The 26,809-nt window shown below is 43.7% G+C and overlaps 1 protein-coding gene across 1 annotated transcript in view; it reads right to left on the bottom strand.

Annotated features, from left to right (window-relative positions):
- Positions 1-26,809, bottom strand: part of LOC129697689 (dynein axonemal heavy chain 8-like) — a 474,747-nt gene that overhangs the window by 193,617 nt on the left and 254,321 nt on the right. Inside the window, exons 50-54 of the mRNA XM_055636398.1 lie at positions 19,733-19,894; positions 14,572-14,818; positions 11,887-12,128; positions 2,662-2,802; positions 644-872 (exon numbers count right to left, since the gene is read on the bottom strand). Coding sequence (XP_055492373.1) covers positions 644-872; positions 2,662-2,802; positions 11,887-12,128; positions 14,572-14,818; positions 19,733-19,894 — 1,021 coding nt within the window. The remainder of the gene's footprint in view (positions 1-643; positions 873-2,661; positions 2,803-11,886; positions 12,129-14,571; positions 14,819-19,732; positions 19,895-26,809) is intronic.

Genomic DNA, 26,809 nt, shown 5'->3' with positions numbered 1-26,809 from the left:
GTTGGTCAGTGTGGACTTGATGGGCCGAAGGGCCTGTTTCCATGGTGCATCTCTAAACTAACTATCTCCCCTGTACTTCATTTGTCTGAATAAGAGTCCTGAGCAGAAACGTCATCTATCCATTTCCCTCTGCCTGACCAACTGAGTTCTTCCAGTAGTTTTTGCTCAAGATTCCCGCATCTGAGTCTCATCTGTGATGTGTGGTGTAACATCATTAACAACTGGGTGTAATTCTGGGTTCTTGCTACCTAAAGGGCCTGTCCCACTTGGGCGTCATTTACGTGACATCATTTACGCATCACAACGCACGATGTGCGTGTCATAACGCGCACATGGCATGCATTACGAGCGCATGGCGTGCATTTTGCGCGCATGGTGCTTGGTGACGTTGGCAGTGACACCCGATCGCGTGCAGAGCATCATAATTTTGGGATTCACAAAATCTTCACGCCCCACCAGCGTGACGCGCAAATGACGCCCAAGTGGGACAGGCCCTTAACACTGTGGAATATCTTCATCGTAAGGACTGCAGTTGTTCAAAAAACAGCTCCCACCTCTCCAAATTAAAAGACACCTTTGTATGTGATGCACATTACGTGCAAGAACCTGAAAAAGCAACGAAAGATAGTTTAAGTGCACTTACCTTTCGGACTAACAAGAAACTCAAACATAGTTTCATTACTATCTGAAGGAATCCGAGGTATGTCAAGTTTACTTTTATGGTTTCGTAAAAATTTCTCAAGTTTAATTCTGCTTTCTCTTTCCAATAGGGCACCAACACTCCACATCAGTCCAAATATAAAGAGCCGCTGAAGATGCACCTCGTTAAAAGTCACTCCAAACTCCAGCAAACCATCTAGAATGGTAATTGACTGGAAAAAAGAGAGATAGGTACATTATGACAGAAAGCACTTAAGGACTTACCCATCTCTTGTTGAGAAAATATTAACAGCATAGATTTAAAATATAGAATAGATGCTCCCATACATGAACAAATCGCTCATACTGATCCAAACGCTGCTTGCCCCTTTGGGCCGTCAGGGATTCCCAAGATTCAGTGTGAATGATGCTTTTTATACAATGAGGCTTTGGGAACATATTTAATCAGTCTGTGCGTGGAGCCAAGCGCGTGGGAAAGTGTCATTAGTTGCTCAGGTTCTATCTGTTCCCAGAGTTGCGAAGGATGGTCCCGGCATTGATGTCAGGCAATGTACCAGTCAGCTGGACATTGTCACACTGCTTATCCTTTGTCCCTTGTTCTTCCACACCAACGCCTTTGACCATCGGGTGATGGCCAGCACAGAACATGCTGCGAGCACTGCAGGACAAGGGTCCTGTGGCGTGGGTCTCTGATCAGAAATCAGCACCTGCAGTTCCTTCTCACACACTTGTGCTACTTGGAGCAGGTTTGTCTGCTTGCCATGTTTAACTTTAACACTAATAACCCCGAGAACTTCAGTTTTGGATTGTTGACCTGCCCATATTCTATCTCACTTAGCCAGTGATAACACAAATACAATGGAAGCTGTCCTTAGTGTGAAGATCTGTTCAGTGGCTGATCCCATCAGTATTATCATACAAAAACAACATGTTGCCTTTGACATGTCCCAAGATCTCTACGCAGATGGTGGAGGACATTCACTAAGTATAACATGAATATAAAACACAAGTTGGAGCAATTAGTACTAAGTCATTCCGTTTCTTCAGTCTGCTAATGCCCCTGTCCCACTTAGGAAACCTGAACGGAAACCTCTGGAGACTTTGCACCCCACCCAAGGTTTCCGTGCGGTTCCTGGAGGTTGCAGGTGGTTGCTGGAGGTTGCAAGTAGTGGAAGCAGGGAAGGGAGACTGACAAAAACCTCCGGGAACCGCAAGGAAATCTTGGGTGGGGCGCAAAGTCTCCAGAGGTTTCCGTTCAGGTTTCCTAAGTAGGACAGGGGCATTATACTATTCAACAACATTGTGTTTGATCTTCCATCTCAGCACCAACTACGTACTTTTGTCTATGTTCTCACTCACTAACTGCTCCCGTTCACGAGCTGATTCTTGTTTATAGCTTATCTCCATGGTTTAACCCTATCTGGTTTAACCCTGTCAGAGACATCCTTCCCACTCTTATCCCTGTAACTTAACAAGCTTAAAAAAGTGAGACAGGTGAACAATTTAAAACTGTGATACTCTGGGTTATTAGTGCTAAAGCTAAACAACCAGACAAACCTGCTCCAAGTAACACAAGGTTGTGTGCATGCTATGCAGTTAGAGTATGATGTAGCAATGAAGTAGCTTCATTGATGAAGCAATGCAACTATTGAATAGCTCTTTCATAGTTCACACATGATAGTAGAATTAGGCCATTCAGTCCATTGATGCTACTCCGCCATTCAATCATGGCTGATCTCTGCCTCCTAATCCCACTTTCCTGCCTTCTCCCCATAACCCTTGACACCGATCTAATCAAGAATGTGCCTATCTTTGCCTTAAAAATATCCACTGACATGGCCTCCACAGTCCTCTGTGGCAATGAGTTCCACAGATTAACTACCCTGATGAAGTTATGATGAAGAATCGGAAACGTTAACTCTGCTTCACTTCCCACAGATGCAGTCCTAATCCATTGAGTTAAGAATATGTATTTAGCCCAAGTACTGAGATGGTTCTGACCTGCATTATATAGTTGCACTCCAGCAAGTCCATTACTGGGTTCAGGTTTAATTTCATGAACACATAACTATCTTCAAAAGCTATGTGATACAAGGCTTTTAGAGTCTCAGCCTCATTTGAAGAATGCTTGTTTAACCAGGCCTGTAAGTGAAAACAGAAATGTTCAGATTAATCAGGGAGACAGGAGTTCATACCCCAGCATCCCAAGTAAAGTAGGTATGTTACAAAACCTACCTGAATCGTGGCTGAGCATCTGCCCCATCCCTTGTGTGTGATTTTGGCGCTGTTTAGAGGGGGCGGGTTTAAAACGCGATTTTTACTAGGCTGTTGCAATCGAAAATGTTCAGCCTAGTAAATCATTAATGGAAAATCGCTGAAAGACCCCGTCGGAAAAGGTATTATTAGTTTTTATGGCCTTGTAAAATAGTTAGAGTAATTTAAAAATCACTCTCTAAACTCGCAATTCTCGCAGCCCCAGGGTTTTATAAAGCAAACAATTAAAGGTATGTACCTTATTTTTACATTAAATGGGGCATGTATATAACCCTGTTATTAAAGTTGTCTATAGCGAGTAGCTCATTTTGGGCTCTTTATATCCCGCAGTATTTTTCTGGGCATTTGAGGGCATAAATCTAGCGCAATGTGAACGTTCTAAACCAGCGCGTTCCACATGAACCCACTAGAAAGCCGATTTAAATTGACTTTAATTTACAGCAATTGAACACTAAATTCCTTCCATTTGGCCTATAAATTGATGTAAATGAGATTTAAAAATCATGTTTTATTGTGAATTATTTGTGAATATTATTTGGACACTTGGGCTATTTAAAAATGTTAATAATTTATTAAGAAATGGATAGATGTTTAGACCTAGTAATTGAAGTTTGAAATTAGCTACAATTGGGTAACTAACTAATTATATGCTTTAATTTCAGGTAATCCAAGTTAGATTATTTTATATTTGTTTCAGAATGGGTCAATCTATGATAACTGAAAATTTCATTCAGTTCTCTTAATTTTTAAGAAGGTTATGTGCTTTTGACTGTCCACGATCACAGCTTTTTTGTTATGTCCATAGAAAATCAATAGGGAACAGGATGCTAATTTCCGAGTATGAAAATGGCCATAACCTTTTTATTACTTGAGATATGAAAGTGAATTAGGTGTCAAATTAAACTTATTGTTATGCTTTATCTGATGGGATAAATTGCAGACTTGATTTTTTAAATCTCAAAATTTTGTAACATTGCTAAGTAAAGGCCAGTAAAATAGGCAGTTCTAAAACGATACATCATTCTTTAATGCCATTCTTGCTAACAAGAATGAATGAGGATGGCTATTGGGTAGATCTGCTGCTGCCCCACAGGCACTGACTGATCTTCTGCTCATAAACCACACTCTTTCTTCCAGTCAGGCATGGAAGAGGAATTTGAATTGGAAAAGCCACTGGGATGTTTGCTCCCTGCAATTTGGAGCCAGCTGCATGGACGAACGCTATGGAATGGCACACATTCATGTTTTCACAATTATCGAGGTCTCCTTCCTGTGACACTGGTTGCCAAAGATGTCATTACAAAGATATTGATAAAAGTTCATGTTAAATATGGAAACGTTCAGAAACAAAAAGCTAACAAAAATTTAAACATTTTAAAAGGTAAATGCCTAATACAACATACACATTTATTTAACTGTTAAAGAAAGCTCCACTTCCCCTTCTCCTGACAGCCATTTCTCCCCGTTGCTTGAAAGGATCAGTGGTATTTGCAATCTTTAACCTGCCAAATGTTTAACCTGCAGACATCTTGTCTAATAGGTGTAAAATCTGTGGTAGCTTGTCTCCTGCTTTTCCCTCCCACCCCCTACACTGGATTCCATCAGCAAGCAGCCAGTAACAGTGAGCCAGGGTGCAATATGGCACCTTGTTTCTGCGTAAAGGACCTGTCCCACTGTACGAGCTAATTCAAGAGTTCTCCCGAGTTTCCCCTGATTCGAACTCGGAGAATTACGGTAATGGCCGTTCGTAGGTACTCGGGGCTCTCGTGGACATTTTTCAACATGTTGAAAAAACTTCACGAGCTTATGCCGTTTCCCGAGTACCTGCCGTTAGCGTTACGAGCCGCTAAGGGACGTCCCCGAGCTCCGGCGTACCCGCTACGTACTTACCACGAGTTTGATTTTTTTTTTTAACTCGGGAGAGCTCTTGGGTAAACTCGTATAGTGGGACAGGCCCTTAAGCCTGTTCATGCCTCGGCTCCATTATATTCAATCACATTTCTGTTAATAAAATAATTGAATCTTTGATTTTCATGATAATATCCTGTTGTAAGCAAAGCAGTAGACCCTCACAGGGAATGAAGTAAACAGACTATATTGCTACTTCAAAATAGGACGTACATGGTAAATGGTAGGGAATTAAAGAACACAGTTGAACAGAGGGATCTGGGTATAACTGTGCATAGTTCCTTGAAGGTGGAATCTCATATAGATAGGGTGGTAAAGAAAGCTTTTGGTATGCTAGCCTTTATAAATCAGAGCATTGAGTATAGAAGCTGGGATGTAATGTTAAAATTGTACAAGGCATTGGTGAGGCCAAATCTGGAGTATGGTGTACAATTTTGGTCGCCCAATTATAGGAAGGATGTCAACAAAATAGAGAGAGTACAGAGGAGATTTACTAGAATGTTGCCTGGGTTTCAACAACTAAGTTACAGAGATAGGTTGAATAAGTTAGGTCTTTATTCTCTGGAGCGCAGAAGGTTAAGGGGGGATTTGATAGAGGTCTTTAAAATGATGAGAGGGATAGACAGAGTTGATGTGGTCAAGCTTTTCCCTTTGAGAATAGGGAAGATTCAAACAAGAGGACATGACTTCAGAATTAAGGGACAGAAGTTTAGGGGTGGAACATGAGGGGGAACTTCTTTACTCAGAGAGTGGTAGCGGTGTGGAATGAGCTTCCAGTGGAAGTGGTGGAGGCAGGTTCGTTGGTGTCATTTAAAAATAAATTGGATAAGCATATGGATGAGAAGAGAATGGAGGGTTATGGTATGAGTGCAGGCAGGTGGGACTAAGGAAAAAAAAGTTGTGTCGGCACGGACTTGTAGGGCCGAGATGGCCTGTTTCCGTGCTGTAATTGTTATATGTTATATGGTTATACTTCGAATTTATCCCATTGCTTGCTCACAAGTTTGTATTCTGAGGCGCTAAAAATGGAACGGGAAATAACGTGGAATAGTGCTATTTACAAAAGGAGGATGTGAGTAAACGGGAAACTGCAACCTAGTTAGCTTCACATTGACTGTCAGAAAATTGCTAGAATCCATTCAGAAAATATAAAGATACATTGAAAAGAACAATATCATTACGTAAAAGCACCAGAAAAGGAAGAAGATACATTTATTAAAATGACATAACGACAGTATGGAACCAGTCAGTGTAGTCTCATTAGATTCCAAAGACAGATTCCCTATGGTACCAGACAAAAGTCTATTACATAAAGTAAGGGCTCATACAATTGCGAGTGTGATATTGACATGGATTGAGGACTGAATAATGGGAAGAAAACAGAATAGGAATAAATACATAATTTTCAAATTGGCAGATTGTTAGCAGCGGTGATGTTGCCTGGATGATGTGGTTGGTATAACTATCTACAATTATAGAGTCATAGGGTCTGAGACATGAAGCAGGGAAACAGGCCCGAGGGCCCAACTCATCCATGCTGAGCAAGATGCCGTCCAAGCTGGCCTTATTTGCATGAGTTTGACCCACATTCTTCTCAACCTTCCTGTCATGCACCTGTCCAAATCTCTTTTAAGTGTTATTATTATACCCGCCTCAACCCCCTCACCTGCCAGCTCACTCCATATGCATACAACCGTGTGTGAAAAGTTGCACTTCAGGTTCTTATTAAATCTTTCTCATCCCAACTATGGGCATCCGAGGTTATGGGGAGAAGGCAGGAGAATGGGGTTAGGAGGGAGAGATAGATCAGTCGTGACTGAATGGTGGAGTAGACTAGATGGGCAAAATGGCCTAATTCTACTATTCCTTATGAACTTAACCCTATGCCCTCTAGTTATTGATACCCCAACCTGGAGACTTGGTGCATACACTCTATTTATGCCCCCTTGTGATTTTATACATATTTACCACATGCCTACCACCAGGGGCGCCGGGGAGATGGCAGCCCTGCAGGCCGTCTGCTCGTTTTTTATTTTTTGTTTGTTATTTTTTCATGCATTAAAAGTTTGTTTTAATGCTCTTTGGTATGTTTTATGTGGGGTGGGAGAGGGGAGGGGATCGTGGGAAACGTTTTTTCAAGTTCCTACCTTCCCGGAGATGTGATCAATTTTCGGATCACATTCTCCGGGCTCTGCGGCGTTACATCGATGGAGCTGGAGACCTCCTCGGACTGTCATGAGCCCCACGGCTGGGCGCGGACTTAACATTGGAGCTGATCCCTTGCCAGGGATCGCTCCCACCACAACCACCATGGACTTACCATCAGGGGCTCGCAGTCTCGGGTGAGGCTAGTCGGGAGCTCCAACGCCGCAGAAGGCTCGAACAGCCTGGACGAGAGGTGCGATCGTCCAGCGTGGGGGAGCTGACATTCCCCCGATGCGGGAGCTGATCGCCTCGACGCGGAGGGCCAAAACGCCGCCGGCTACGGGAGTCAAGACCGTCCCGTCAACGGAGGGCTCGAGGCCCACGACCGAGGAAGAACAAAAGGAAGGACTTGAAATTTATTTCACCTTCCACCACAGTGAGGAATGTGTAGGAGTCACTGTGGTGGATGGTCATGTTAAAATGTGTTTTTGACTGATCTGTTGCTTTTAATTGTATGACTGACCTGGCCAATTCCTCGTATGTTCTAAAACATACTTGGCGAATAAAGTGTGATTCTGATTCTGATTTATAAGATCACCTCGCAGTTTCCAACATTCCAAGAATAAATTTCTGACCTGCCAAACCTCTCCCTGCAACTCAGACCCTCCTGTCCTGGATTGTAAATCCTTTCTGCACTCTTTCCAACGTAATGCATTTTCTTTTAGCAGGATAACGTTCTGGCGGCGGTGTCCAGAGTCCTGGGTTCAGCCGCGGGCCGGCGGCTGCGTGTGCTGGACTGGAGGTGCGGCGGCTTCGACCACCCAGGGCCGCAGTGTTTGAACCGGCCCGTTTGCGGGGTTCGGTGAGCTGCGGGACTGTTTGTACCATCGCCCGGTGGGGAATCGCCTCAGCGCAGAGGGAGAAGAGGAGAGAAGAGACTGCAGCCCTAAGATTTTTTGCGTCCACCACAGTGAGGAGGTGTTTGGAGGACTCACTGTGGTGGATGTTAATCTGTGTTTATTGTTGTTTATTATTGTATTATTGTATGTATGACTGCAGGCACGAAATTTCGTTCAGACCGTAAGGTCTGAATGACAATAAAGGAATTCAATTCAATTCAATTCAATGACCATATCTTAACACAATACTCCACGTGTGGCCTCACCAGCATCTTGTTCAACTGTAACACAACATCCCAACTGCTATGCTCAATGGCCTGACAGAAAAAGGCCAGCATTCCAAAAACATTCACCATCCTGTCTTCCTGTGACGTCACTTTCCAGGAACTATGAATGTACTTCTCGGCCTTTCTGTTCCAGAACTGCCCTGGAGACCTACCATTCACTGTGAAAGTCCTACCCTGAAGATGGACATAAAATGCTGATTAACTCAGCAGGACAGGCAGCATCTCTGGATAGAAGGAATGGGTGATATTACAGGTCAAGACCTTTCTTCAAACTGGGAGTCAGGGCAGAGGGAGACACAGAGATAAGGAAGGGAAAGGTGTGAGAACGAGACATTAAAAAAGATGTGGATCAGGAAAATGTAGAATAGATCATTGTTAGCTAGGATAAGGTGACAACTAAGCAAACAGAGATAAAATGTAATCAATGAGACAGTCAGACTGGTGGGAGAACTGGGAAGGTGGAGGGATGGAGAGAGGGAAAGCAAGGGTTACTTGAAGTTATGCCCCCGTCCCACTTAGGAAACCTGAACGGAAACCTTTGGAGACTTTGCGCCCCACCCAAGGTTTCTGTGCGGTTCCCGGAGGTTGCAGGTGGTTGCCGGAGGTTGCAGGTAGTGAAAGCAGGTAGGGAGACTGACAAAAACCTCCGGGAACCGCACGGAAACCTTGGGTGGGGCACAAAGTCTCCAGAGGTTTCCGTTCAGGTTTCTTAAGTGGGACAGGGGCATTAGATAAGTCAAAGGTATCAAAGGTATTTTATTGGTCACATTCACATACACCGAGGTGTAATGAAGTGAAATGCTTTTTGCCATTTTGTAGCACACAAAAAAAGAATACAGACATAACACCAATGAGAGTCTTAAACACAATGAACATCCCCCCACAATGGTTCCCGTTATGAGGGAAGGCACAAAGTCCAGTCCCCAACCCCAGTTCACCCATAGTCGGGCCTATTGAGGTGAGGCCTCCACAGTTGCTTCTACGGAGGCCTGATGTTCCTGGCCGTTCTCGCCAGATGGTGGTGCTCCGGCGACGGGAGAGTCCTCTCAGCGGCTTGGGAACCCTGGAACGGCCGCCTCCGTACTGGAGGCCGCGGCTTCCGAAGCCGACAAGACCACGCCGGTTGGAGCTCCACAACTGGCGATCTCGTCGCGAGATCCCAGGCCCCGGTGTAAAGTTCAGCGCCGCCGCCCGCAGCTGGCCGCTCCACAGTCCCGCAGCTCCGCGATGTTTTACCCGGCGGTCTCAGCTCACCGGAGCTCCAGCGCGGCGACCCAGGCAAGGCATCGCCCGCTCCACGATAGCGCTCCAGCGCTGTGCCGCCGCCGAAGCCGAAGTTCTGGGCGGTCCGCAACAGGAAACACCGCTCCAGGCCCGCTGGTAGACCACGAGGACGGGTCGAAGCTGCAGCCCGGAGAAAAGCTGCCTCTCCGACCAGGTAGGGACCCTGAAAGGTAGTTTCCCCCTCCCCCCCCTCCACAAAAAAGTCTAGACCTCCAAACAAAACACTTTAACTAACTAAAAATAAAAATAAAATGGTGAAAAGACAGACAACTGCTGGCAGGGCAGCTGTGCACAGGACAGCGCCCCCTTAGTCCATTTTCTTACTCCTGAGGTGTAAGTTGCCCAAGCAAAATATGTTCTCTTTCCGAGTCCTCCATTCTACATTGATTTCGTTTTCACACTCTACCCCTCCTTATCTCTGTGTCTCCCTCTCTTCTGACTCTGAGTCTGAAGAAGGGTCTCACCCGAAGCCTATTCTTTCAATCCAGCGATGCTACCAGTCCCGAATTTGGACGTCGCACTGCGTCGGGCGGTGACGTTATCACGCAACGGCACGCCGGGCGGTGACGTCATCGCGTGACGCCACATGCTAGCCGTACACCGTCAATACGCTGCATACGGCGTCGAGACGCTGCGTACATTGCGTACGACGTCGAGACACTGCGTACGCCCTCAATGCGGCTGCGGGCCAACAGGCCGTTGTCGCGTGGGATTTTCGGACAGTGCAAGATTTTTGGAGCCCGCGCGATGTCAGGACCAGCCCCGCACAACGCCATACGCCTCCGCCGATCGAAGTGGGACTGGCCCCGCGAGGCCGTACGCCCCAAGCGACCACGTTTGGACGCGCTAGACGCATACTGGTGGGACAAGCCCATTACTCCAGCATTTTGTGTCTATCTTTGATGTAAAGCAGCATCTGCAGTTCCTTCCTCCACACAAAGTCCTACCCTGGTTTGACTTCCCAAAATGCCATGCCTCACACTCACCCAAATTATACTACGTGGCCATTCCTCTGACCAGTTATAGCCAGCTTGTCAAAAACCTGCTGCAATTCTTGGTGAGCTTCATCACTGTCTACGACACCACCCATTATAGTGTATTTGGCATCCTTACTAACCATTCTCATCCAAATTATTGATATAGATGATGAATAACAATGGGCCCAGCACCGAGTCCTTTGCAACATCATTAGTCATACCATATTAATGACTCAGATAATGGACTAAATATAGTATCCAAATTTGTTAATGAGACACAAGAATTTATCTAATTGTGAATAATTGTTCATCAAGTTTGTTTTCACTGTTCATTGAGCAAGAGAGTTACTGAGATTCATGAGCTTCAGAGAGAGACAAAATTACCTTTCCCCTATCTTAAATGGGGAACCCTTTATTGTACCAATAGTGATTGCTAGTTCGTTTCGCCCAGGAAACACCCTGTCAAGACCCTTCAAGATCTTATTTACAATCAAGTCACCTCTGCCACATAAATTCCAGCAGATACATGCTTATCCTGTCCAATCTCCAAAACTGAGATCTTAATTTGAAATAAAAAGGGAATTCATAAGATCATAAATGACAAGAGCACAATTAGGCCATTTGGCCCTTCAAGTCTACCCCGCCATTCAATCATGGCTGATCTATCTCTCCCTCCTAACCCCATTCTCCTGCCTTCTCCCCATAACCTCTAACTCCTGTACTAAATGAAAATCTATCTATCTCTGCCTTAAATATATCCACTGACTTGGCCTACACAGCCCATTGTGGCAAAGAATTCCACAGATTCACCACCCTCTGGTGAAACAAATTCCTTCTCATCTCCTTCCTAAAATTCTGAGGCTATGACCTCCAGTCCTAGACTCTCCCACTAGTGGAAACATTGTTTCCACATCCACTCTTTCCAAGCCTTTCACTATTCCGTATGTTTCAATGAGGTCCTCCCTCATTCTTCTACATTCCAGCGAGTACAGGCCCAGTGCCATCAAACGCTCATCGTATGTTAACGCACTCATTCCTGGGATCATTTTCGTAAACCTCCTCTTGACCCTCTCCAGAACCAGCACACCCTTCCTCAGATATGGGACCCAAAATTGCTCACAATATCATTACACATTGGTATGAAGAAATGGGGTGGAAGATTGCAACCTTCACGTGGTCCGCCCTGTTTCGATTAATGCAATCAACTCGACGTGCATAAACGGAAGATCAAATAGAACAAGTTGTCCAACAACTTTAGGCTGTGCACGCCACACGGAAGAAGAAGAAGAAGAAGGTATGAAGAAATGATTGGATTATGCACTGAAAATAAGATTAAAGGTTAAAGATTAAAGATGTCAGGTTAGCAAACACTTAAATAATTGTAACGTTATTCCCTACGCACCAGAGTTACACTTTGAACATCAAAAGCATAATCCTTACTTATATTGTTACCTTTAAAATTGGCTTCCAACTGAGAGCAGAAGAGCTGATGTAGACCATGCCCATCCTGGACACTGTGGCTGGTGATGCATTCTCAATGTTGTGTACCTCAAACAATAATTTGCAGGATGGAGCCATAGGGATACGGTCACCATTGGCCAATGTTAAAGTCTTATTGTCATCCAGTACAGAATTTAAATTTTCTATCCAAATCGCATCTACTGGGCCATCCAGAATGATCCAGATATTCTCACCTAGAAACCAGATTTGAATTAACCACAGAAATAGAGTCATTGAGTCATAGTCATACAATATTGATCATGCCTTCAGTCCAACTTTCCCACAACGGGCAACATGTCCCAGCTACCCTCGTCCCACCTTCCCGCGTTTGGTCCATATCCCTCCAAACCTGTCATATCCATGTACCTGTCTAACTGCTTCTTAAACGTTGGGATCTATTCCTCTCATGATTTTGCATACCTCAATAAGATCACCCCTCATCCTTCTGTGCTCCAAGAAATAGAGTCCCAGCCTACTCAACCTCTCCCTGTAGCTCAGACCCTCTAGCCCAGGCAACATCCTCGTAAATCTTCTGTACCCTTTCCAGCTTGACAACATCTTTCCAATAACAGAAATGAACTCAATACTTTAAATGCGGGCTCACCAATGTCTTATACAACTGCTAATATGTGTGGCTAACGAGGGAAATTAGGGATAGTGTTAAATCCAAGGACGAGGCATATAAATTGGCCAGAGGAAACGACAAGGAGAAATTTAGAATTCAACACAGGGGTTAATTAAGAGGGGGGAAATAGAGCATGAAAGAAAGCTTGTGGGGAATATAAAAAGTGACTGTAAAAGTTTGTTTAGATATGTGAAGAGGAAAAGATTAATGATGACAACTGTAGGTCCCTTACAATGGGAAACAAGGAAAAGGCAGACCAGTTAAACTACTTTGGTTCTGTTCTAACTAAGGAAGACACAATCTCCCAGAAAATATTATGGGACCATGGATCTAGCGTGAGGGGGGAATTGAAGGAAATCCACGTTAGTCGTGAAATGGTGTTAGGTAAACTGTTGGGACTGAAGGCAGATACATCCCCAGGGACTGATGGTCTGCATCCCAGAGTAATCAAGGAGGTGGCCCTAGAAATTGTGGATGCATTGGTGATCATTTTCCAATGTTCTATCGACTCTGGATCAGTTCCTGTGGACTGGAGCATAGCCAATGTAACCCCACTTTTATAGAAAGGAGGGAGAGAGAAAACAGGGACCAGTTAGCTTGACATCGGTAGTGGAGAAGATGCTTGAGTCGATTATTAAAGATGTAATAGCAGCGCATTTGGAAGGCAGTGACTTGATCGGTCAAAGTCAGCATGGATATATGAAGGGGAAATCATGCTTGACTAATCTTCTGGAATTTGTTAAGAAGTAACATGTAGAATGGATAAGGGAGAGCCAGTGGAAGTGGTGTATCTCGACTTTCAAAAACCTTTTGACAAGGTCCCACACAAGAGATTAGTGTGCAAAATTAGAGCACATGGTATTGGGGATAGGGTATGGACATGGATAGAGAACTGGTTGGCAGACAGGAAGCAAAGAGTAGGAATTAACAGGTCCTTTTCAGAATGGCAGGCAGTGACGAGTGGGGTGCTGCAAGGCTCGGTGCAGGGACCCCAGTTATTTACAATATATATTATCGATTTAGACAAAGGAACTAAATGTAACATCTCCAAGTTTGCAGGTGACACAAAGCATGGTGGCAGTGTGAGCTGTGAGGAGGATGCTGTGAGGCTGCAGGAAGACTTGGATAGGTTGGGTGAGTGGGCAGATGCATGGCATATGCAGTATAATGTGGATAAATGTGAGGTTATCCACTCTGGTGGCAAGAACAAGAAGTCAGAGTATATCTGAATGGTGTCAGATTAGGAAAAGGGGAGGTGCAATGAGACCGGGGTGTGCTTGTTCATCAGTCACTGAAAGTAAGCATGCAGGTATAGCAGGCATTGAAGAAAGCAAATGTTATGTTGGCCTTCATAGCGAGAGGATTTGAGTTTAGGAGCTAGGAGTCCTACTGCAGTTGTACAGGGCCTTGGTGAGACCGCACCTAGAGTATTGTGTGCAATTTTGGTCACCTAATTTGAGGAAGGACATTCTTGCTATTGAGAGAGTGCAGCGTAAGTTCACCAGGTTAATTCCCGAGATGGCGAGATTGACATATGATGAAAGAATGGATCGACTGGATCTTATAGAAACATATTTATTATATGAAACAAAATTATTAAGGGATTGGACATGCTAGATGCAGGAAAAATGTTCCGATGTTTGGGGTAGTCCAGAACCAGGGGTCACAGTTTAAGAATAAGGGGTAGGCCATTTAGGACTGAGATGAGGAAACATTTTTCACCCAGAGAGTTGTGAATCTGTGGGATTCTCTGCCACAGAAGGCAGTGGAGGCCAATTCACTGGATGTATTCATGAGAGAGTTGGGTGTAGCCCTCAGGGCTAACGGAATCAGGGGATATGGAAAGAAAGCAGGAGCGGAGTATTGTTCCTGGATGATCAACCATGATCATATTGAATGGCGGTGCTAGCTCGAAGGGCCGAATGGCTTACTCCTGCACCTATTTTCTATGTTTCTATAGAGCAGCCCAAATCAGCCCAAATACATTATCTGTGTTTGAAAACTGCTCTAACCTTTTTTTGATTTAATGGATTTCCTCCAAAGCGTTGAAAAGATTCCATCGGTCCAGTCATTAGTTGCAGTATCTAATCGGCCAAACATTTGTGGAGCTGTAATAGCCTTGGGATTCATCCGCATCTCTCGATGAGGGGCTCCACATTCAGTTAGTGCTTGCATTAGGGTGCGAATGACACAACTCTTCCCGGATCCACTAGGACCCAATGTCATCAATCCATGGCGCACTCTGGCTGTTTCAAACAGCTGTAAAATACATGGAGCACATCAGTGTTTCAAAACAGTGAAAAGAACGGGAAAGGCACTTTTAATTATCTTGATTTTTAAGAGATACAGCGTGGAAACAAGCCCTTCGGCCCACCGAGGCTGCAACGACCCCTGCACATATACACACTAGGGACAATTTACACTTACACCAAGCCAATTAACCTACAAACCTGTACGTCTTTGGAATGTGGGAGGAAGCGGAAGATCTTGGAGAAAACTCACGCAGGTCACGGGGAGAATGTACAAACTCCGTACAGACAGCACCCGGAGTCGGGATGGAACCCGGGAGTCTGGCGCTGCAAGTGCTGTAAGGCAGCAACTCTACCGCTGCGCCACCGTGCTACCAATCAATGAGAAAAGTGCATTTGTTCAGTGGGAAGCTGCAGAGGATTGCTGGAGGAGGCTGATATGGTCAAAGATGCCGGTGGCTGCAGATAGTTTGATGAGGAGGATTGGATAACTTTTGCCACTATTGTAAAGGATGCCATTTGTAACTTATGTGGAGGGATTCAAACATATGCACAATGAGCACAAATCTGGGAGGCTGCAATGTATTTAAATGTACCAAATAAATAAACATAAAATTACAGAATATTTACAGCCCAGGAGGTTATTCTACATGCCAAGTCTGTACCATCTCTATTTATTTGGAGTTGCTTTCTCCTGCCAATGTGAAAATGCTATCCTTTCAGAAACTTATCCTACTCTCTTTTTTAATGTTAAACTTGAATATGCCTCAATTATTACCCTTGGCAGCACATTTCAGATTTTTACCATTCATTTTGTAAAATAATATCTTGGTGTCACATTTAAAAACAAAAGTGAAACAAATTCTGCAAGTCTAAAATAAAAACAGGAAATCATTTGCAAGTCGAATCGGTAGTAAGGAAGCAAATGCAATGCTAGCATTTATTTCAAGAGAGCATGACATGGTGATGCCTGATGTACCGGGCGTTTCCAGAAATTCCCTGCTGTTTCTGGTCCCAGCAATAGCTCTGAACTGCAATTCACATCTTTTACATGTCTCTTTGCTTATTTCCACTCTAATTGTCCTTATTCATCTAATCAGTTCAAATCATTGGCTTCAATCTCTCAGTGATGTTCATGAGAACAATTTTGCGAAATGTTCTTTGAATCTTCTCGAAAATCGTTGCCACTCTCGTAAAGTGTATCTCCCAGAACTGAAAGCAGGTGAGCAATTGTGGTCACACTTATCTATATTACTAAATCTCTGATCTTGACCGCTTTTGGCCCACTGTGCTGCGATTTCCGACAGGACGCCGCCACCTACGGCCGTCATTTTTGGCCACCTCGCTCAGAGCCCGCCTCCGCCTTATGGGTGCGGAGGATTTTTCCCATCGGTGACAAATCAGAGAGATATTAATGGGTTTTTTTAAATCACCATTCTCTCTACTCCCCTGCTGGAGTGAGGGGGAGGGATTATAAAACCAGGAAGTGGTGTGCCTCACTCAGTCTCTGCAAGATGGATGAAGCCAAGGGTCACATGTCTCTGAGCTCTGAATAACACTGAACAAATGTCTACACAACTGTGAGTACCCTTAATGTGGTTTGAAAATGAAAATATGGTTTGTTTGAAGTAAAAAGACACTGCCTGCAAATGGTTGTTTGGGTGCTTTGGCGTAGTTGAAAGGAACTACTTTCTGCAAATGGTGGCTTGGGTGCTTTGACTTGAAGTTGAAAGGCACTACTTACTGCAAATGGTGGCTTGGGAACTTTGGTTTAAAGTTGAAAGGCACTACTTATGCAAATGGTGGCTTGGGTGTTTTGTTGAAGTTGAAAGGCACTACTTACTGCACATGGTGACTTGGGTGCTTTGGCTTGAAGTTGAAATGCACTACTTAATGCAAATGGTGGCGGGTGATTTGGCTTGAAGTTGAAAGGCACTACTTACTGCAAATGGTGGCTTGGGTGCTTTGGCTTAAAGTTGAAATGCACTACTTACTGCAAATGGTGGCTTGGGTGCTTTTGCTTGAAGTTGAAAGACTACTTACTGCAAATGGTGGTTTGGGTGCTTTGGCATGAAGTTGAAATGCACTATTTACTGCAAATGGTGTATTGGGAGCTTTGGTTTAAAGTTGAAAGGCACTACACTGCAAATGGTGGCTTGGGAGCTTTGGCTTGAAGTTTAAAAATATGCACCATTCTCTCTGCTGCTCCTGCTGGAGGGAGGGTGAGGGACTATAAAACCAGGAAGTGGTGTGCCTCACTCAGTCTCTGCAAGATGGATGAAGACAAGGGTCATGTCTCTCTGAGCTCTGAATAACACTGAACAAATGTCTACACAACTGTGAGTACCCTTGATGTGGCATTGAAAATGAAAATATGGTTTGTTTGAAGTAAAAAGGCACTGCCTGCAACTAGTTGTTTGGGTGCTTTGGCTTGAAGTTGAAAGGCACTGCAAATAGTAGCTTGGGAGCTTTGGCTTGAAGTTGAAAGGCATTACTTACTGCAAATAGTGGCTTGAGTGATTTGGCTTGAAGTTGAAAGGCATTTCTTACTGCAAATGGTGGCTTTGGTGCTTTGGCTTGAAGTTGAAAGGCACTACTTACTGCAAATGGTGGCTTGGGTGCTTTGGCTTGGAGTTGAAAGGCACTACTTACTGCAAATTCTGGCTTGGGTGCTTTGGCTTGAAGTTAAAAGGCACTACTGCAAATGCACTTACTTCCTGTTTGCACAGTATATTGATTTTAGATAAAACGCTACCAGTTACGACTGTGATTTTTGGATATCTTACTCAGTCCCCCCTCTGCTGAGCAGGTGCAGAGAATTCTTACCATCAATGAAAAATAAAAGTGTTATTAGTGTTTAAAAAATGTTGAGTATCTCTCTCCTGTCAATCACGCCCTGAAAGCCACACCTTTTCTGATGGGTGGGGGAGTGGGTATAAAACCCGGAAGTGTGGGTGTGGCTCAGTCTCTGCATGATGAGGAGGGAGAGGTCATGACTGTCGGAGCTGTGAATCAACTGAACACACTGAATGTCTACTGAACTGTGAGTTTGGTGTTTTGTGTGGTTTTATGATGGTTTCACCCTGCATTAAATGGTATGAAGCTGCATTTGAATTTGGTGGCCCTGCACCCTGCTGAAAGTGGTATGAAACTGCACTTGAATTTGGTGGCCTTGCACCCTTCTTGAAGTGGTTGGAAACTGCACTTGAATTTGGTGGCCTTGCACCCTGCTCATAGTGGTAAGAAACTGAAACCTTGCACCCTGCTGCACTTGAATTTGGTGGCCTTGCACCCTGCTTGAAATGGAATTTCAAGAAATAGTCATGAGTCAACTGCCAACCCACCAGCCGTGAGTGAGCTGCCAGCAGATCAGGCTTGAGGGACTGAGCTGCCACCCCAAGAACCCATACCAGCACTCCAGAAAGCCCCCCCACTGGCCACCAATATTGGAATTGGTGGAGAGGTGTAATATTGCGTCGGGGGACCAGCCCTCCCGTGTGAACATGGGACCCAACGGGTCCCACTTAGTCTAGTGTCTTATAAAGCTTGATCATGATTTCCTAGCCCTTGTAATCCCAGATTGTAAAATTCCAGAGCCTGTATGTTTTGGTCACCTCGATTTCTCAATCTAACCAACCACTTGAAATGAAGTTCACACGGATCTTTCTGGTCATGTTCTTTTAGAATTTTGTTTGTCTCCTGATCTGTAAAGTTGGGAGACCTCCACTCCTCTCACCACCTTTTATCTGTTCATTTACCAGTAACATACTTTTGGATTCCCTTTTATCATTACTGTCAGCCTTTTCTCATTTTTTTAATTCACTTTTATTTTGTTTACAATCATTCTGAATTATTTGTAGTTAGCCTTGTTTTCAACTGGTACCTCTCAGAACTGCTTTATTTTCCTCTCTATCTTTCAGATAATTCATGGAACTCTGGCTTTAAATTCTCTACTCGTGTTCCATGTGGGAATGTACCAATACACGATATATCTATTATAGAGGCCTTCCATTAATCACTTACAGTATGTATGGCCTGCCAAACTTTGCTTTCAATATTTCCATGCCATATCTGTTCTCATCCATGGAAAATGGCCTTTCCCCTATGGACTATTTTTATATTCCTTATCTATTCGCAACCTTATGACACTTTGTTGCTGTTTTAAGAACTATCCCCACTGATACTTGCTCTATCTGGACTAGCGCATTCCCTGGAATTTGAAGGCGGCACAGTGGTGCAGCGGTAGAGCTACTGCCTTACAGCGCCAAAGACCCAGGTTCAATCGTGACTACGGGCGCTGTCGGTGCGGAGTTTGTACGTTCTCCCTGAGACCAGGTGGGTTTTCTCTGGGTGCCTCCCACACTTCAAAGATGTACAGATTTGTACGTTAATTGGCTTCGGTAAATTTGTAAAATTGTCCCTAGTGTGTAGGATCGTGTATGGATGATCGCTAGTCAGCAGGGACTGTGGAACGAAGGGCCAGTTTCTGTGAGAATCTCTGAAGTAAAGTCTAAAGTAAACTCAGCAATAACATTTCTTCCATGTTGGAGAAATGACATAAAGGTTGAGGAAGTTCCCCTGGACACAAAAATCCAAGCCAATTCTATACCATATTTGAGTTTTATTTTTGCACGTCCCAGCCTAGCCGATCAGAGTGAGGATTGGGCTTCAGGTTTTTTGGAATTTTGTAAAAACTGCCCTCCAGTAAGTCTCACTCTTGGGAATTAAAATGTCTCCCATCCATCCCTAATTCAGAATGTATTGATCACAGGGTAAATAAGAAATGTCACATTATTTGTTAACGTTTTGTTACATAGTATGAGGCAATAACATTTTGACATTTGAGCTTTGACATTTTATGCTAAAAATCAGAATGCAATCTTGACATTGTTATATTGTCAATATTTTGTCTATAAGTATTTACCTGAACAAGTTTGAGGTTCCATGGGGGGTGATTAACTAATCCTGCAATTTCCACCTGATTGGTGACAGCTGCCTGTAATTCCACATAGGTACTACTATCTAATTGTATCCCTGGGAAGAGGTCACTGATCAGGCTAAGGAAGAGAGGCTCATCTTCATCCACCTGTTAATGAGATGCAATTCAATATTTATTCATATACTGAAGAACAATATTACCAAGAAATTGCAACAACTGTCATAATAATGGTGTAAGTTTGATCAAATCACATCTATCCTCTAGATAGACACCCAAAGCTGGAGTAATTCAGCGGGGCAGGCAGCATCTCTGGAGAAAAGGAATAGGCGACGTTTTGGGTCGAGACCCTTCTTCACACTGAGAGTCAGGGGAAAGGGAAACGAGAGATATAGCCAGTGATGTAGAGAGATATAGAAGAAATGAATGGTGATATGTAAAAAAGTAATGATGATAAAGGAAACAGGCCATTGTTAACTATTTGTTAGGTGAGAATGAGTACAGCCAATGAGACTCAACAAGACCACTTTGAAGCTGGTACGACTTAGGTGGGGCAGGAATGGTGAGAGCGAGGGAATGCAGGGATTACTTGAAGCTAATAAATACCTGTTTCCTTTATCATTGTAACTTCTTTGCATATATTTAATTAATTTGTTCTATATCTCTCTCCACATCACCGTCTATATCTCTCCTTTACTCTCAGTCTGAAGATGGGTCTCGGCCCGAAATTTCACCCATTTTGAGATGCTGCCTGTCCCGCTGACTTACTCCAGCATTTTGTGTCTATCTTCGGTTTAAACCAGCATCTGCTGTTCCTTCCTATACACTACATATGTTGAGCTTAAGGTGGGAACAGGAGAGGCAGCAAGAGAATGTACATGAACACATGTTAAAGATATTGTACGAAAAGGGAAAATGGTCTGATTAATCCCATTAGATGTATCATCTTGCTATAGAATTGCTATTGCTATGGCAACAGTCTGGACATATCATGCAGTTGGATTGAAAACAGAAGGGAGACAGAGACCAATGAAAGTGAACAAGGGAAAAAAGACTCTCCTGATAGAGGAGCAGATCTTCCTCAATGTGAACTTTCCAGAGGATACTGGAAATACCTCATCAGCTAGAATCAGAGTTCATGTTTCAGGTCCATGATCTTTCATGAGAAAAGACCAGAAGTCATGGTTATACATAGAGGAACAGGCCCTTCAGCCCAACTGATCCATGTTAATTCAGCTTTGCCTACCTGAATTAGCTCCATTTGCCTGTGTTTTGCCCACATTTCTCCAAACCTTTTCTATCCATGCAACTGTCTAAATGTCTTTTAAAAGTCATTGATTAGGTATTAACTGTTGATCTCTCTGCAGATGCTGTCTGAACTACTTAGTGACTCCAGCATTTTTACTATTTTATTTCTGATTTACAACTTTTGGATTAGGCAGATAGATAGATATGCCATTTATTGTCACTATACATATACAATGAGATTAAAAGCAGCTCGTACTCAGTGCAAGATTTTCCAGCTTGACAAAGTACAGGTTTTGCATTTTTGGCTCACATTTAAAACTCAATAATCTTCTGGTACAGTGGAATTCAGCAGTTTTAACCACCCCATTTTCAAAACATGATCCAAACAAAAAATCAAGATTCTGTTAAAATATTTATTGATCTATCCCAAGTAATTCTAAATATGTTAATAACAGTAGAAGTCATTGGTTCTTTCAGGATTTACTTTAAGCACTTGTGAAATAATTGCCCAGTATATTCCAACTACATGCACTGAGTACGAGCTGCTTTTAATCTCATTGTACATGTATAGTGACTATACTGGACTCGCTGGATGTCCCTATCCAGCTATCTAGCAAGTTAAACAATTAATCCAATATACATGTACAATGAAATTAAAATCTTCAGTGTGACATGTACTATGTATTTATACAGAATCCCAAATAACACTTTAAATAACTTAGTTCTTTCCACAATGAGCTTTTTCCTTTTTTCTTCCTTAAATCACAGCATAATCATTCCATTCAGGAAAGAAAATCTAGAGACACAAGAGACTGAATCTCTCTTGAATGACATTATTAATTGAAAAATTATTGGCTTAGTTTAATCTACCATAATATTGCTAAAATGGAATGCTCCATGAATACTGATAATTAACAAGGGATACAACTATTTTAAAACTTACTAGTAAAATTATAATGCTATTTCAATTTGGAGATGTTAGATGATTCCCTATGCAAGTGACACAAACGATGGGATGAGGGTGTCCCCCTCCCATTGGTACGGTACGTTTGCATTTTTCAGCTTGAAATTGTGCATATGGTGCATACTGTAGCGAGTCTTTTAACTTACACTTGAATACAATATATATGCTTTAAATTGGATTGGAGCGTTTTTGAAAGGGTGGAGGCTGTGCGATCACAGATCACTGGCCTTGGGGGTACCCGGTGAGGGAGTGGAGCAACCGAGTGGGGAGAGGATGTGGAAGAAGGGTGTCCCCCGTCCCAGAATAGGATTTTGTTTTAATTTGATGTATTAAAATCATGTTTTAGTTCACTGCTCAAAGCGTGAGAGTTGGCAGCCCTGCCGCTATTCCTTTACATCCTGGCAACATGTGTCCTCTGGCCTCTCTGCCTCATAGTAACACATGATGCATTTAAATATGACGACAGTTACCATGACATCCCTCCTTTAACAAACAAAACGGATATCCGCATCACCACATTGCAAACTGAACATTCCAACACCATTTGGGATCTGGCATTCGTTACATTGATAAGGCATAATTTCCACATGTCAATACATCTCATAGTCCTCGTATCCCTTGGGTGGTCTTGTCTAGCGTTTTGGCCTGGCCACTGCCTCTGTTTGCACTGGTACTGGATTCTGATCAGTCATGTCTTGTTCCACCAGTACATTATCTCAATTCTGGTTTTGCATGGTCTCCTCCTCAGACTTGTGCATTCTTGGCTCCTCAATTTGGTAGACATGAGCCTGATCCCCCACAGTCTCAACTTCAGTTTGCAGTATCCCTGGACCATCACACTGGTGATACCATTTCACATACACAGAAACATAGAAAATACGTGCAGGAGTAGGCCATTGGGCCCTTCGAGCCTTTTGTGTTAAGTTAATGGAAAAGCAATAGGGAACAAGATGCTAATTTCCGAGTATGAAAATGGCCATAACTTTTTTAATACTGAAGATATGAAAGTGAATTAGATGTCAAATTAAATTTATTTTTATGCTTTATCTGATGGGATAAATTGCAGACTTGATTTTTTAAATCTCAAAATTTTGTAACATTGCTACCTCTTCTCTAGAGATTGGTTCTGACCTTCCACTTCTCCATTAGCTTGTGAACAATGGAGTCATAGAGTGATACAGTGTAGAAACTGGCCCCTAGGCCCAACGTGCCCACACCGGCCAACAATGTCCCAGCTACACTAGTCCCACTTGCCTGCGCTTGGTCCATATCCCTCCAAACCTGTCCCATCCATGTACCTACCTAACTGTTTCTTAAACGTTGGGATAGTCCCAACCTCAACTACCTCCTCTGGCAGCTTCACCTTAAACCCTTCACCTTGGACCTGCTGTATGTCCTCTGGTCTTCGATTCCCCTACTCTGGACAGAATGTCCTCTTATCTTTCTGACTCATAGTAACACGTGATACATTTAAATATTATTATATCAGTTACCATGACAGATATGATTATGGCGTTAAGTGGCCATTAGAGTGGTACATAGAAGTGCAGGGAATACATGGATATGGATCATGTATAGGCTGATGAGATTAGTTTAATTGGCATCATCTTTGACACAAACATTGTGGGCTGAAGGGTCGTTCCTGTGCTGTCCTCTTCTATGTTCTATGGATAGAGTTTCCCTAGTCCTTAACTCTCACCCCACCTGCCTCTGCATCCAACACATTCGCCGACATTTCCACTACTTTCAACCTGATCCCACCACCAGTCACATCTTCCAATTCCCACCTCTTACTGCCTTCTGCAGAGACACTTCCCTCTGCAACTCCCTGGTTCACTCATCCCTTCCCACTGAAACCACCCCCTCCCCAGGTACGTGTCCCTGCAACCTCAGGAAATGCAACACTTGCCCCTATGCCTCCTCCCTCACATCCATCCAGGGACTTCAACTGTCTTTGCAGGTCAAACAGAGATTCACATGCACCTCCTCTAACCTCATCTTCTGCATTTAGTGTTCCTGATGTGGCTTCCTTTACATCAGTGAGGCCAAGTGTGGACTCAAAGGTAGACAAAAATGCTGGAGAAACTCAGCGGGTAAGGCAGCATCTATGGAGCAAAGGAATAGGTGACGTTTTTGGGTCGAGACCCTTCTTCAGACTGATGTGGGGCTGGGGGGATGAAGAAAGGAAGGTGCAGAGACAGTAGGCTGTGAGAGAGCGCACAGGCATATAATATTAGAACATAGGCGGTATGAACATTGACCTCCAATTTCAGGTAGTCCTTGCTTTCTCCTTCCATCCCCTCCCCTTCCCAGCTCTCCCACAGTCCACTGTCTCCACCTCTTCCTTTCTTCCTCCCGCCCCCTCCACCCCCACATCAGTGAAGAAATAGGGACAATCTAGTAAAAACAATATATTTTAGTGTTAGGATTTACTCACATTTGAAGGAGGATGGGCTAATTAAGGACAGTCTAGATGAAAACTATGTTGTTAAGATGGGAAGAATGCAGCAAAGATTTACAAGGATGTTACCAGCACTAGAGGGCCTGGGCTATAGGTTGAGCAGACTAGGACCTTACTCCTTGGAGCACACGAGGCTGAGGAGTGATCTCATTGATGTACATAAAATCTGTACATACACAAGCTTTCAGAGAAGTTAGTTGAGGCAGCTACTATAACCACATTTGACAGACATTTGGAAAGGTACATAGATAGGAGGTTTAGAGGGATATGGGCAAAACGTGGGCAAGTGGGACTATGGACATCTTGGTCGGCATGGACAATCACTGTGCTCTATGACTCTATAAATCCATGTATTTGATGAGCATGATATTAATTGAAGAATAATTGGCTTTTTACAGGAAAGGAAATGAGAATGATGGGCTAAATTATAATCTTCAGAGGCCACACACTGACAATCCAGCTCTCGTTACAGGACACATCCAAATAGTTTCAATAACCCCAATGATAGGATTGATGTAGTTGAGTGCTGAAGGCTCTGCACCAACTACAATAGTACATTCATGTTCCCTCATCACTGATACATCAAAGTATTAACGTTGGTGCCAGAATTAGAATTAGAATTCCTACTCATCAAGCTGGACATTTGTAAGAAATTACTAGACAGTGAGAATTGGATTAATTTATATCTATCCTTTCTATGCCTGAAGATCCAGAATACGTAATCAGATCTCATGTTTGTCATGATGTATGCTTGTTTACCTTGGGTAAGGTCAAGGTTTAAATTATAGAATTAAGACATTAATTACAAATTAATAGTAAGATTAAACGAGTACTTACCAGTACGAAGTTTGATCTGTATTTTATGAGGAGTTACGATGAGGGATTACGTGAAGAACCCACCCAGCGCGCAGGCGCGGCATACTTCCCAGCAGCGGTGTGGAATCACAGATAGACACTAGTTGAAGTAAAGATAGTGAAGACCAACGAGACATTAGTCCGAATTTGATCTATATAATGAGGGTGGGAGCGGAGGGCACGTAATCCCTCATCGTAACTCCTCATAAAATACAGATCAAACTTCGTACTGGTAAGTACTCGTTTAATCTTACTATTTTACTTCGGAGTCACGTGAGTGACTACGTGAAGACTTCAAAGGTCTGTGATTTCAAACCGTGTAACAGTTATATCACTCACTGCCGAAAGGTCATCGAGGGAGGAAGTGGTAGCTAGAGACCAACAAGTTTGTTTAGTTATAAAAGAAATATTTATTAACTATAACAAAAACAAAATAGCTCCCATGGGCTTTAAATCATAACTTTGCGGTTTGTAAAACAGTATCCGCAAAGACGTCCTGTTCCATCAGCGGTTTGTTGTAAAATCGTTGGAATGTCGATTCCCTTGACCATCCCGCTGCTCTGAGGATGTGGTCGAGGGGAACCTGCATCCTATCCGCCGCTGAGGTGGACGCTGCCCTGGTTGAATGGGATTTAAAAACATTAGTGTTAATCCCTGCCATGCTGAGGACCTGTTTCAACCATCTGGATAATGTTTGGCTGGTTACCCGTCCAAAAGGCTTCCTGTGGCTAACCCATAAGGCTTTCTCTCTCCCTCTTAGCGTTTGGGTAGTGTCTAGATAATGTTGAAGGTGGGTCACCACACACAGCCTAGGTTCTGGAGGGTAAGCCCGGAAGATCATCGGGGAGTTTGATGTACCTGGTCTACTTTGTTTTACCAACCCCGGCATAGTGAAAGTAATGGTATCTGGGGTGGTCACCATGTAGTTTAGATTAAGCTGATGGAGCGACTGGACCCTTTGAGCTGAGACAAGCGCCATGAGCATGAGGGTTTTGTAAGTGGCCTGTTCCAGGCTCAGGGATCCCACCGGAGGCCAACCTCGAAGGTGTGTGAGAACTACACTCACATCCCACATGTGAGTGTATCTAGGCGTAGGGGGTTTGGTATTAAAGATCCCCTTAAGGAGTCTGATGACTAGAGGGTGGGATCCCACACTATGCTGTTCTATCGGCATTAGATATGCGGACAGTGCGCTCCGAGCCGTGTTGATGGCACTGTAGCTCATCTTGAGATCATGGTGCAGGTGGGCCAGGAACTCCAGCACATCCGAGATCGAAGTCGTCGTGTAGGATGTCCCTGCGTCCAGACAGTACTGTTCCCATTTCCTGATGAAGGTCAGGTACTGTTTCTTGGTGGAAACTCGCAGGGATGCCGACATGGTGGTGATTGTTCTGTCTGATAACCCCAATCCCCGGTAAGGCCTGTTCAAAATCTGGAAACCAGGAGTTTCAATTTTTGGTGGCATGGATGGCTAATGCCAGTTACCGGGTGAGTCAATAATTGGGGGTGGTGTTGAAGGACCATTGGTGTCTCTACC

Source organism: Leucoraja erinacea, chromosome 5, assembly GCF_028641065.1.
Source record: "Leucoraja erinacea ecotype New England chromosome 5, Leri_hhj_1, whole genome shotgun sequence".
Classification (NCBI taxonomy): Eukaryota; Metazoa; Chordata; class Chondrichthyes; order Rajiformes; family Rajidae; genus Leucoraja; species Leucoraja erinaceus.
Note: the sequence above shows the minus strand (reverse complement) of the source record. Positions and strands in the feature narration are given on the sequence as shown.